Raw genomic sequence first — 13,557 nt, forward strand, 5'->3', positions numbered from 1 at the left:
GCAGCAACCCTAAATATTGAAATGTTGAAGCTAGAAGGTGTTTGTTCATTAACTGACGAGGACAATCTCCTGCCAATTTGAGAACTTGATTTACTCGTCTTCTTTAAAGTGGAGTGCCAATTGCTGGAAGGCCAAATGCTGTCGTGTGTGTGTGTGTGCTCGTGCGTGTGTGTGCGCGTGCGTGTGTGTGTGGAAGGCCAAATGATGGCAGGACATTGGAGGTAGAAAAGAGGAAAGAAACAATTTGAGGATTTCTTATCAATAAACCCATTTATTTATTGACAAAGACTGTTATTTTGACCATGCATAACACATAAGCACTACGTTGCTATAGTAACAGATGATGCAAACAGCTCTCACTTCACATTCATTTAAAACATTCCAAATGCGGCACCATATTCAAACGGGCCATTAAGATACAGAGGGAGCCGTCATCGTGGATTAGTGCCTGACCACACCACACTCAGGTTGCTTGAACACGTGATTGGAAATCGGATTGCCGGCCTTCAAGAGGTCATTTCAATATCCCGCAAAATTAAAAACGTCCAGATACAAACATCTCACGGAAGTCTGTGCTGTAGATTTTCACAGGATGTTTCAGATTAGCATCTGGAGCCGTTGAAGCCTGAACACTGTCCTGACGGCAGAACTCAAGTTAACCCGTTTCCTGCAGGCTGCAAGATGAAACGTACTTTAGATTTTCTACACACTGCTATTCCTGGAGTTGACGGCTCAGCGGCGGATCAACTGCAATTTAAATATATAGAATTTGTTCTTTTATAAAAACATATATTTTTTTTAAAAAAACATCACTTTTGGACATTCACTTTATGTATGATATTGTACACTGAAATTATACCTATTAATATGTGTCCCCAGAAAGGAGACAGATTCAGTCAGCAGTTAGGATCGCTTAGATGGAATGTGATGAGAGGTCTAAAGGCTGTCCTCTCCAGGAGTGAAATTAGGTTTACTACAAATCTCATAATAATTCGGTTGCCTATGCACACCGTGTGTTTGCCTAGAATCCCCGGACAGTACCGTCACCCTCCATGCTCCCATCAGGGGCAGCTCTCGGCGGAGCAGGGGGTGACATTTGTGTCATAGGAGGAAGACGGATGCGAGGCGGCTCCATAGAGTTTCCTCTCACTGTAATATGATCCCATCCGCCCTAAAAGATGGGGGAGAAGAACTCAGCTCCAGACGCCTTTTTCTGTTATTTTACAATCTGGCACAAAATGTTACTTTAAAAAGGTTAAACATAATTAATTGTACTACTTATATCAACTAAAGCCTGTGTTTTTAAAGACTTTTCCGACCCGGTGAAGCTGGTTTTGTGTCTTACCCCGATGCCGTAGTCCCATGAATGCCCTTTAGGCTCCATTGGCTGAATTCCGAGCCGATGGCAAACTGTCCCGCGGCTCAGACTGAGGCTACCCTGCACCTTGTCTGCTATGATCCACACCTTTACCCCAACAGCAACAACAAAACAATCACCCACTCAACAATATGCAAAACAAAATAGTTAATAACGTCAAAGTGATGTGTTCTGAAGATTATTTTCTCCAGTTTGTAGAAGGACAGAAATACAATATAATATAATCAGTCATTCAAGTTGCACACTTTCACGTTTAGAAGCTCCAAATATCTGTCACAGCATGCCCTCCCCCTGATTTTCCAGCATTGATTGATTGCCTTCCCTTTTTCCTGGCTGTTTACAATTATCTGTTCTGTTCCTGCCCTGATAAACTCGACTTCCATCCACGACTACGGGCTTTGCTCGTCCCTCGCTGGGTACTGTGTGCCTGTCTTCTGGCCTGTATCTCGCTGATCCCACTTGAGTAGGTAAATACAAGTTTCACAGACTTATCCATCAGCGAGTGCTGCTTTTGAGTCCAATTGCAAGTCTGAATATCAGTATTCAAAAATGATGTGGTAAATGCTAATGCTTAACCAAAAGGGATCAATTTGGCATTGACATAGACGGCGATCAGTGAAAAAGTGACTGATATCCGGGTACTGACCTGGTCCAGAGGACCTACTGAGACCTTGCGAACATTAGTCGAGATGTGCTCCCAGGAGGAGCCCTGAGGGTAACTGGGGGTCACGCCCTGCCGGTACCACAGGTTGCCTCGAGAGCGAGAGAGAGAGAGAGAGAGAATAGCCACATCACACACAATTAGAATGTGTTGATGGGGAACTATGAATATCAGGAATATCATATATGTAATATCTTTACCATTTTCATCTACAGAATAGACTGATGTCCTCCCAACAGACACCTGCTTCAGCTTCTGCTTGTGTGGGGACGGAATGTGGTACCAACTGTCTCCTGCAGAGGGAGATACGAGCAATACCATACAGTGCACCTGCTCATTTAAAGCTAACCTTAATGCTTCTAATTCTCTCATCATTTGTTCAGCTTTTACTGACCTGCCGGGCTCTGTGGAGAAACAGACCCCCTGTAAAAGGCAGAACCGTCTCGGGCGATGGCCCAAAGCTGGCTGGCGGCCCCGATGGAGATGGACTTGAAGGGCTGGTCGGTTCCTACATGGAGCCACGAGGATCCCTGTGACACAAACATGAGGACATTTAGTTTAAAAATGAAGAAATGATTCCATAAAGCTGCTTAAAGCGAGGAAGGATAATGTGGTGTTGCAGCAAGGACAGAAAAAGGTGTTTTTGGGTCATTGGGCTGACGGCGTTTGACTTGTTTGTATGGCTGTGTACACTAGCAGTGACTCACTGCAGGTGTGAGGGCAGTGGCTCCCAGTCTACAGAGCACGTCTCCCTTGTTGCTGATGGCCCAGAGAGGAATCGTGTCCACGCTGGTCTGGGCTGCACATGGCAGGATGGTGATGTCACTCAGCGCTATAGGTGGAATTTCTTGCCAGGGTCCTGTGGTGGTCAGTTTACACTTCCTGTCCAGGAGGAAACACTCAACGTTCACAGGTGCCTGTAAATGTAATCGTGTACGTACAGCTAATGATGCTGCGGGAGTATGAGGCGTTGGGGAGAAACTAAGCTCGGCTCTTTAAATGTGTGTAAAATGATTCGTGCGGTGATCAGGATTTATCCTCAGAGAGAAGTGAAGTGAAGTGAATTTTCCCTTCAGAAATTAAAGCCCACTGATACGATCTATTACAACACGAAGAACTTCCCACGGCGCGGAAGGCTTGAAAGCGCCAATGTCATTTTCCTGCGTTGATTGTGTCACTTTGTTCTGAGACTCTGCTCAAATACTCTACACAAATACGCAAAACAAAAACTGCAAATGTCAAGCGCGCATTCAGCCACCGTGTACTCGCTGAACAAATATTGTTTGAGAGACTTTATATGCGAGTGGTGCTTTTTTATAATACCTGGCCCATCGCCTACGACGTACGAAGTCCTTCATCGTTTTATGGCCGTGATACGACCTGTGTGGAGAGACGGGGGAAAAAAAGGAGGCGGCGCAGAAGACAAATAAATAAATGGATGTAATTACGAAGGCGTCATCGGTTGAATGCATCACGAAGGCTTTTTAGGAATGAAACCTACGCTGGAAAATCAGCTGCGTATTGCCAGCCCTCTCTGGTCGTCCCTCCAGAGACGCTGAAATCGATGATCCAGTCAGACACCTGGAAGCAGCGAGCATGAGGAGTGAAACGCACGTCGCTTTTTGGCTACACAACATGCCTCCATGTGCGTGTCTGTAGCTGTAGTTTACCCAGGTCCACTGGGGGGGAGGTTTCGTATTTGTTTTCGTGCACTCGTGCAGTCCTGACGCGTCACTCCACATGTAGCGGTCTGTCGGTAGGCCCCTAAAATAAACCAAACACACTTAACAGAACAAGTCAAAACTTTACTTTACAGTTCAAATCACACAAAAACTACTTGAGATGTAGAAGAAACGATTGCTTTTATTTGTATTAAATATTAAGAAACAATAACATGTCAGTAGATATAAGCGCTGGGAGAATAAATATCCGCGTTGCTGCGAGGACTCCACCTGTTGGTGTAGCCGGTGACGGGGTTCCACCGCTGGTTCTCATAGATGTAGACGCTCTTTACATCCGTCTGAGTGTAAATGTTATCGGCGCTGCTGGTCAGCCCCTGGAAGAAGCCGCCTCCATAGCCCCCGCTGTAGACCCAGGCGGTGTGGTCATATCCGATCCCCCACACTATGCCGACACTGTTACACTCGACCACACGTAGGTGGCCTCCGACCTGTCGCCAGAACCTGCACCAAGTCAAGATGGGACGCTTTCTATCCTACTCAGCCAGTATTTTAGCTCGACATGAAGCGTTCGGTGAGCTTTTCTTACATCTGGTCGCAGGGCACGGGGTCCAGACTCGGTGAGGGTTCGCTGACAAAGATGTCCCCTTTACAGGTGACAGACCACATGGCCTGCTTGGAAGGGGGACCCTGGATGGCCCTGGAGTCACAGCATGACACGCTCAACAGCGCAAGCTTCAGATGAAAGGGTGAAGGTCGACAGGGGAGGTTGTGGGGGGGGGGGATAGATGAGATTAGAACAGGCAGAATGAAGGCAATACAAAAAAAAGCTCAAATGTGAGACTATTAGTTGGGCATGTAGAACACCTAAAGGCTGATAGTGTGACATCAGAATATTTGGGTTTATTCAAAGTTTGTTCCAAAGGCGGAAGCTGTTCAGATCAAGGGAACTAATCAATATAATAAAAAGCCTCGACACACATTTATCACAAGGCATTAATTCAAAATGTTTTATGGTCACTACTACCTGGCAAAGTTCCTTAATTGACCTTGTAAATAATAATTTATGGCACTGGATGCACTCTGGGAATGACGGCATTTCCTGTTAATCCATACGCACCCAATCGTGCATCTCAAGCTCTGTGGCTGCCGCCAATCTGATCGGCCACCTCTGTTTGGTCCGCTCAGGATTGTAGATGGCAAAAGTGTGTTTGGATTCGCTCAGCACCGGAACGAGGATGGTGACCTCGTTGATGAAGGCGTGGAGGTACTGTGAGTATTAACACGAGGAGAAGAAAGGTATTAATGTAAGATGAGGAATGGGAATTCAATATTCCGCTGATAAAGTCATGAGAAGTCACAGACAGAAACCGACACACACACACACACACGCACACACACACACACACACACACTTTGTTCACCCTCTTTTCTTCATTGAAGCTGTAATAAATGAAAATGATGCCATCCTTGTTGCCCTCTGGTCCTGAGAACTGCTCCAGCGTGAAGTGAATATCGATCCACTTGTGTGGCTTCCAGTCCCTCCACCACTGCATGGTTCCCTTCTTTACCCACACAGACTGCAATGAGGTTGAACAAACAGGCAGATGAGAGAATAAGTAAGTGAAACAGAATGCTGACGAGACAAATCACCCTGTAGCGTGCTGCTACAGCCTCTCCCAAGCGGCTCGTACCTGTTCTATGGCTTGTTCATAGTGTCTGAAATTATCCATTTCTCTTTTGGTCCTCTCACTGAGCTGCTCAAAGATTTGTCTCCGCCAGGCCGCCGTCAGGGCTGGGGCGACAGACAGAGTCATGGACTGGACCGACTGGACCACAGCTGGTGAGGAATTATGATATCTTGTGATTTGTTCTGGGACTCCGATAATAATGACCTGTGATTACTGGGCGTCCCATTGAACTCACACAAAGAGCCAAACCAGCCGAGTTGGGAGTGACTGTCCACGGAGCAGCCTCCTCCACTGACCCACGCCCACAGAGGATGGCCATCTATCCCGCATGGGTCCTCCATGGCGAGAGAGTAAGTGGCCACCGACGACAAGCTGCAGCTATCCGCTGCTTCCAGCGTGGCTCCGCTCTGGGCCTGCTGGCTCTGCGCCTCCTCCAAATCCACGTTGCTCCACTGTGGGTCAAGAGGACCTCCAGACTGGCTGGGGGGGTGAACTACACCAACGCCAGGGGCTTGGAGCGCTTCTTCTCCGGATGTGGCCTCTTCTTCTGGTACAGCTGGACCGGCAGGTCCGCTCCCTCTTGAGGTCTTAGCCGGTTCGTCATCGGAGACGAGTTCAGTGATGAAGCCATCACTGGTAACTTTAGGGATGCGGGGTTTGGGGGTCTCCAACGGCTGCTGCATCTCTGTGGGGGCGTCCACAAAGGATTCTGGGGATGCAGAGATGACGTCTGTAGATCCTTTCTCTGTATCTGATTCCACGTCGCTCACGGCCGACTGAGTGAGCACCTCCCCGGAGAAGAAGCATCCAGCACTGTGACGCAGACGCACAGAAAGAGGAACGCTTTGTTATCTCGCCCAGCAAACACTAATATGACATGTTTATATGACACGGTGAGTGGAAGCTGTGTAAAACCATGCGTGTCCAAGTGAGGCACCTTCACCTCTGCAGGCTGTTTGTGCTGGCTCTCGACTGGGATCGGTCTCCGTCTCTGGGGACGTTTATGGCCTTCCAGGTCTTCCCGTTCAATTCACTGGAGCTTACGCCCTGTCGGAAGTACACCGCCCGATCCTCGCAACTGATAGCAAGCACCTGCAAGGAACACCAAAAGCAGCTCGAGCAGAGAGGAAGATGCTTGATGCATCAGTTCCTAGTCGGGGGGGGTGATGCAATGTAGCATGAATTCACCTGGTCATTGAGTCCCACGTTGATCATGACCATTTCCCCCACCATGCTGATCCAACTGGAGCCACATGGATCGTGGGAGTTCACGCCCCGTCTGAACCAGACCTGGCAGAGCAGGAGTCAGGAGGAAAGAGCATCTTTAGCATAACAAAAGCAGTCCAGTTCTCATTGTTGAAGCCGTTCCCGTTTGACCTACAGTGACCCCTACATTATACAATAAATGAATTGGGTTGTACATCCAGATAAAGGAGAGGATTAACCCCCCCAAAGCACATTTTAAGAATATATTTTCTCTAATCTATCAGAAATAAAGTCATACATCACGTAGTTAAAATAAAATATTCACACATTGTCATGTGACTTGACTGGAAATCCAAAACCAAATTAAATTAATTCCAATTTATTATATTTGTACAAGGTTCAAGTATTATGACTCAAGGGTGAAACTATAAGCCAATAATTTAAGTAAAGGTTGATAGTGTTTAATAAAATGGATCAAACATGGAATTGAGATATATTGGAAAAAGGAAAATAAGTGGAGTAAAATTAAAAATGTCAATGTTAACACATTAATACAACTGTTTAATTGAAAGGTGGCTGAGTTTTTTTTGTGGGCGCGTCCATAGTGTTCATTACAAAATGTCCTCACTTTATAGTCCTTGGTCAAAGCCCACACAACGTTAGTTCCCACAGCTACGTGCGTGGCTCCCACATCAGCACTGGGGGACTCCACCACGGCCCACGAGGTACCTGCAATGAAAAATATAGATTCTCAATACACGAATCAACCACATCCTCCTCCCAACAGTGAGCTGATGTACCTTTGGGGCAGTCACGGCCAATGCCCTCCCTGACGATGAGCTCCCCCTCCCACAGCACTGCCCAGACCAGATCCCCTGGACCGCAGCTGATCTGGACCACCTCCCCAGGGAGGGGCACCTCCTCCCATGAAGAGCCTTCAGGATTGTGGTGATGGATTCCCTCTCTGAACCACACCTGGACAGAAAGTTAGCTCATCAGATCATCGCAAGAAGAAAAAAGAGATCTTTGTATTTGTGCAAACTCCAAGTCAGTCAAGCCTTTAATATCTTTGCCATGAACACTGATTAAGGCTGAGATGGACGTTGCATGAATGCGCGTGTATACCTTGCCCTGCAGGGAAGCAGCCCACAGAGATAACCGGCCTGTGGGCTCCTCAGTGATCTCCCAACCGCCACAGCTGATGTCGCTGAAGGGATCTGGTAGAGGCGCCTTTTGCGAGGGGATCTGTAAATGCACGAAGAAAGAGAAGAGGCATGGTTGAATAACCAGGAAGCTTTACGCAAACACACAAACACACAAACACAGTATAGCACCCACCTTAGCCCAGGTGTCCATGGCGTTGTACCTCCTGTAGCGGAGCCATCGCCTGCGACGGACACAGGAGTTCCATTTCTTGTCTTTGGTGTAGGTGGCAGGGAAGTCAATGGCGTAGCTCCACCCCTGTAGATATGAACACCTCCATCATTACAATAAAAGAAGATAAAAATCAGCAAAGACAGAACATTGATTATCTCACCCCTTTCTCTGTGGGCTCCCCCTCAAAGTTCTCATCCACGTACCAATCGCTCTCCCACTCCCAGCTGCTAGAGGGGAGCCGGAAGCTGTCCTGAGGTTGATGCTGCAGACCGGTGACATCGCTCCACTGCCAGCGGTCACTTGGCATTAAGCGGTCAGAGAAACCACCGACGGGATTCCATCGCTAACAGATGATAAATCACACAAGCAAACTATTAAAGTAACCTGCTACCAAATCCAATCTAAGACAAAAGTCTCACCGTCCAAAGTCACTGTTTCCTGCAGACAGCTTAAGGTAACATGCACCCTTTAGCGTTGTGTTCCAGACAGCCACACGTATCCAAGTAACCAAAGTCAGGAAATAAATAATAACACTATGAATAAAATAAATAATAACCAAATAACCCGTTCTTCACAGAAAAAAAGTCAGGAAATAAATAATAACATTATTAATAAAATAAATAATAACCAAATAACCCGTTCTTCTTCACAGAAAAAAAGTCAGGAAATAAATAATAGCACTATTAATAAAATAAATAATAACCAAATAACCCATTCTTCACAGAAAAAAAGTCAGGAAATAAATAATAACACTATTAATAAAATAAATAATAACCATATAACCCCTTCTTCACAGAAAAAAAGTCAGGAAATAAATAATAACAATATTAATAAAATAAATAATAACCAAATAACCCATTCTTCACAGAAAAAAAGTCAGGAAATAAATAATAACACTATTAATAAAATAAATAATAACCATATAACCCCTTCTTCACAGAAAAAAAAGTCAGGAAATAAATAATAACACTATTAATAAAATAAATAATAACCAAATAATCCATTCTTCACAGAAAGAAAAGTCAGGAAATAAATAATAACACAATTAATAAAATAAATAATAACCAAATAATCCATTCTTCACAGAAAAAAAAGTCAGGAAATAAATAATAACACTATTAATAAAATAAATAATAACCAAATAATCCATTCTTCACAGAAAAAAAAGTCAGGAAATAAATAATAACATTATTAATAAAATAAATAATAACCAAATAACCCTTTCTTCACAGAAAAAAAGTCAGGAAATAAATAATAACACTATTAATAAAATACATAATAACCAAATAACCCCTTCTTCACAGAAAAAAAGTCAGGAAATAAATAATAACACTATTAATAAAATAAATAAGAACCAAATAACCTGTTCTTCACAGAAAAAAAGTCAGGAAATAAATAATAACACTTTTAATAAAATAAATAATAACCAAATAACCCATTCTTCACAGAAGAAAAGTCAGGAAATAAATAATAACACTATTAATAAAATAAATAATAACCAAATAACCCATTCTTCACAGAAAAAAAAAGTCAGGAAATAAATAATAACACGATTAATAAAATAAATAATAACCAAATAACCCTTTCCGGGTTTGTCACAGAAAAAAGTCTCTGGTCTTGTTCAGGGGGCCAAATGTGGAGGCGGCCTGTAGTTAGGGGACCCCTGCTTTAGAGGAAGTCATAAGATCAGTTGCCACACAGTATTTAATTTACCTAATATACATAATATAGCATAGAGAAAGCAAACTGTGAAGGCTGAAGCTTTAGGTAGCGTCCTGAACCTGCCATTTCAGTGCTATGTCGATTATTACCATCACGATATCTGATATACGATTGAAACTGGTTCAACATGCTTCACCTGTGTTTAAGGCAGAAGTGAGAGCACTGAAGTCAACAACAGAGGAAGAGGATGCTGCACTTAACATAAATCTAAGGGGAACTCGATGTTTTCACTTTTACTTGTGATACTTTCTGAAAGGATTAAAGGACAGACAGAAAAACAGAAGGGCGTTTTTAACTAATAGAAGTATAAAGAATGTTTTTATGGTTTCACCCTAAATGACAGAAGAGACCCACTTGATTCTCATAGGTCTCTTCTTGGTAGCGGACCGACAGGTCAGAGGCATGGACGTTCAGGTAGATGCTGTTGTCGCAGGCGATGCCCCAACAGCACTGCTGAGCTGCTGTCAACCGCTTGAACTCCAGCTGAGCATCCCGGCACTGCTCCCACTGCTGCCCTGCCGTGGAGAGGCTGTAGACCCGGCCGTACACGTCCACCGCCCAGAGCAGGGAGACGGGCATGGCTGCAGCGGGATGCTGCGGAACAGATGGAACAGTGGATGATGACACAATATCAACTATATCATCGCAAGTATTCACAGCAGCATTGTTTAAGTGTGTCAGATGAAGTTATGCAGGTTCATTTTATACACATTGTCCAAACAAGAGTGAACATATAAGCAGAATAAATTCACGAAGTGACTCTATGGGAGTATGTAATATCGTGTGTCATCAATTGGCGCCGATAATAACAATAATTCTCCTCCTCAGGGACAGGAACATTATCCCTCTGGTGGGATAGCTGCCCACTCTTTGATTATAACTGCCTACTTAAGATCAAGACTCCGTGGCTCCGGCACGCCAGAGGAACAATCCTGGTCGTGTTTATAATCCACGTGTCAGTTTCTTCGAGCTATTCATTACTATTGAAAAGGGTGAGTTGCTTTAAAAAAGGAGTTAATTTGGGATTCCAATAGCTGGATAAATCAGACTCCTGACTCAGACACTACATATAACAACTCGTAGTTTATGGAATTGTTCTCCATATAGACATGGAATCAATTTCAAAAAACAAATTTCACAAAATGAAATAAAAAGGGGCGTCTTTTCAAATCTACCAAGTGTAAATTGGCATGCAGCTAATAATCCAGGACATGGATTGTGGTGATCAATGATCGATGAGCTCTTTGTTTACACCATGGAGTCACCACAACGTCACAGGCTGTGAAGAACAACAAGCTAATGTAATGTAAATGTTAATGACCATTTTACAGCTGTTACAAGTACACATCATAGTCAGTATTTAACAGTAATAACAGTATAATAAAATGTAATAATTGTTTATTCCTGGTTTGCTACTGTATAACAAGGCGTGTAGCGACACTAGCAAGACGCGAGCTTCAAAATAATCGACGTCCTTCAAGCGAAAGGGGCCATTTGTACGCTTTAATGTTATACACAATAGTATAATATAATGAACGACACTACCCGACTTGTGTTGTTTATTGCAGGTTTACGATCTTAGCTCGCTGGAAATAGCAAATGAACAGAGTATAAATACACAAACCTTTAGCTTCCGTTCATAAGCCGTGAAACGTCGCTGTTCATCCAGCAGGTGGGAGTGAACAGCTGAGCTAAATAACAAACCGGGGTGGCATCCGGTCACATCCGGAGTCAGTCTGCTACACGAAACAGGAAGTGATGTTGCTTCTGCGTTGCTATTGGCTGTTCCAGTTGCAGCGGATTCCCGGCCCTTAATGTCCACGCGGGGGCGCTCTTCAAAGAAAACGCTTCAAAATCAGGAACCGAGAATTGCACTTCAGAACACGCTACATGTGTTCTTGGCGATGTGACAGTCTGGAAACATGCTAATACATTTTATTATATATATTTTTATTATTTATAATAATAATAATAATAGTCATATTAATAATCCATCCATCTTCTACCACTTATCCGGTGGCCGGGTCACGGAGGCAACAGTCTGAAAAAGGATTTCCAGATTTCCCTTAATAAAAATGACTAGAAAAGCAACTCAGTCTTCCATTATTGATTATTGTGATAGAGAAAAGAAGATTTGTTATCGTGTGTGAGCTTTTTTTCTGGTATCGGCAAGTGTCAGTGATGACTTAAAGTTAGTGTGTTGAGGGTGTTGGGTGGTTGGATAAGCAGGGTGGATATATGTGAGGGATATAAACAAGAACTATATAAAACATGTCAAATATGAGCACAGCAAAACCAAGAACACTGATACATGAACAAATAGAACAAAAGGAGGAGTTAAAGAGGGGGAAGAGGGGAGGGTTGAGTGAGAGGGAGAGAAGTGAGGAGGGTGGCAGCAAGGGAGGTGGTCAGAGGAGAGATATGAGGGTTCAGAGGGGTGGAGTGTATATATCTGTGAGATTTTTTATTTGCTTTAAAAGCATTGTCTTACATCATCATCCATAACAAAATTCTACACATTCTAAGCTGAACGAGTCATCTTCAGGTAATTACGCTTTCAGAAAAGCCAGGGGGAGGCGGGAGGCAGAGTCTCTGACTTTTACTTTGATTTATTTTGTCGAGAAACAAATACTACAATGGTCAGCACAGTGGAAAGGTACTCCGAAGCATGATGCGGCCAGCTATGTCAGGTTGACCAGCTCACTTACACACTGATCAATGGTGATCAATAAACTCATAGATAATTTCATCATTTATATTCTTTGAAGCAAATACAAGGCGGAAAAAAAAAATCTTCATACAAAATGGTTAATACTTTCTAGATTTCAAACATCTACTAATAAAGGCACACTTTCACTTTGCATAAACCGCGCTTCGTACAGTGTCAACGCGACAACAGCAACACGACGAGTGAAAAAATATGTCTTCCATCAAAAGATCATTTTGCCCAGCAGTCAAATCAAAGTCAGTGTGGTGTTATGAGCAGAATGGCCATCAAGACCAAAGCGTCACTTTCACAGAATGGACTGCTGCACGTACATTGGATTTAAATATCTCAAAGTTAATTTATATAAATACTCTTTTCATTTTAAACAGAAACAAACTATTCAGTTTTCACTTTACTGACAAATCCTTTCCCCCCCCCCAGTATGTCATGTGCCCTTCATTCTCACAACTTTATATGACAAAGCGTCTTTTAAAAAAAGAAAGGCGAAAATAATGAATAAACATGGAAATAACGGCATACATTTTGATGAGTCAGGAAGACATCCATGGTCCAGGATCAGGTCACTGTTGTTTACAAAGACTTTGACTGAAAGGGACAGTCCACTCCCAAAATAAAGTCTTGAGCATTTTGGTGAAAACTGGTACAATAAATCAAAGCGGCTTTCTGTTCAGCCCCTAAACAGAAAATATCCCTCAAATGTATTTAAAAGCATTGCACATGGTCACACATGTGTTTTGTAACTTTTTTTTTTTTTTAACTTTTGGACCTTTTGTATTTGTCAGTCGACAAAACACTTGAACCGTTTGGGAAAGACCCTCAGAAGAAATGTGAAAGTAGGAAAACTGACATAACTACTTGTTTGAAACTTGAAAGATCTTTTCAGTACTGTTGATTTTCACTAAATAATTCCTGCTAATAAAGTGTTTGTAAACCGCACTGATTTTGAAACAGCCTTTTGAGTTTTAATTCAGTTATTACCTCTGCATGCTTTGATATTTATTTTCAGAGTCGGACAATCCTTGCCTGGATTCTGATCGCCTAGCAGTGCATGAGGAAAATGACACATGCATGCAATATGATCTTCACACCGTCAGATCTGTTACAGCCTATGTATT

General features: G+C 43.3%; 1 protein-coding gene across 1 annotated transcript; it reads right to left on the reverse strand.

The window, feature by feature from the left end:
* Positions 1-272: 272 nt before the first annotated feature.
* tecpr1a (tectonin beta-propeller repeat containing 1a) lies at positions 273-10,293 on the reverse strand. The gene is made up of 23 exons (XM_068754311.1): positions 10,069-10,293; positions 8,153-8,335; positions 7,954-8,076; positions 7,741-7,860; positions 7,416-7,590; positions 7,244-7,344; positions 6,598-6,699; positions 6,353-6,501; positions 5,624-6,222; positions 5,413-5,558; positions 5,143-5,298; positions 4,839-4,988; positions 4,308-4,453; positions 3,992-4,222; positions 3,710-3,803; positions 3,541-3,620; positions 3,363-3,419; positions 2,747-2,921; positions 2,434-2,569; positions 2,240-2,332; positions 2,025-2,131; positions 1,346-1,465; positions 273-1,171 (listed from the first exon to the last, which is right to left on the reverse strand). The coding sequence occupies exons 1-23, from the start codon at positions 10,291-10,293 to the stop codon at positions 1,022-1,024; spliced, it is 3,618 nt and encodes a 1,205-aa protein (XP_068610412.1). The 3' UTR covers positions 273-1,021.
* Between the last annotated feature and the right edge of the window lie 3,264 nt (positions 10,294-13,557).

The sequence above is a fragment of the Brachionichthys hirsutus genome, chromosome 21 (genome assembly GCF_040956055.1).
Source record: "Brachionichthys hirsutus isolate HB-005 chromosome 21, CSIRO-AGI_Bhir_v1, whole genome shotgun sequence".
NCBI lineage: Eukaryota > Metazoa > Chordata > Actinopteri > Lophiiformes > Brachionichthyidae > Brachionichthys > Brachionichthys hirsutus.

Excerpts from the sequence above, each read along its gene's own strand:
- tecpr1a (XM_068754311.1), bottom strand. The coding sequence starts at position 10,293 with ATGCCCGTCTCCCTGCTCTGGGCGGTGGACGTGTACGGCCGGGTCTAC. Across the intron at positions 6,502-6,597 it reads ACGTGGGACTCAATGACCAG|GTGCTTGCTATCAGTTGCGA; the intron begins GTGAATTCATGC and ends TGTTCCTTGCAG. Across the intron at positions 3,804-3,991 it reads GTCACCGGCTACACCAACAG|GGGCCTACCGACAGACCGCT; the intron begins GTGGAGTCCTCG and ends GGTTTATTTTAG.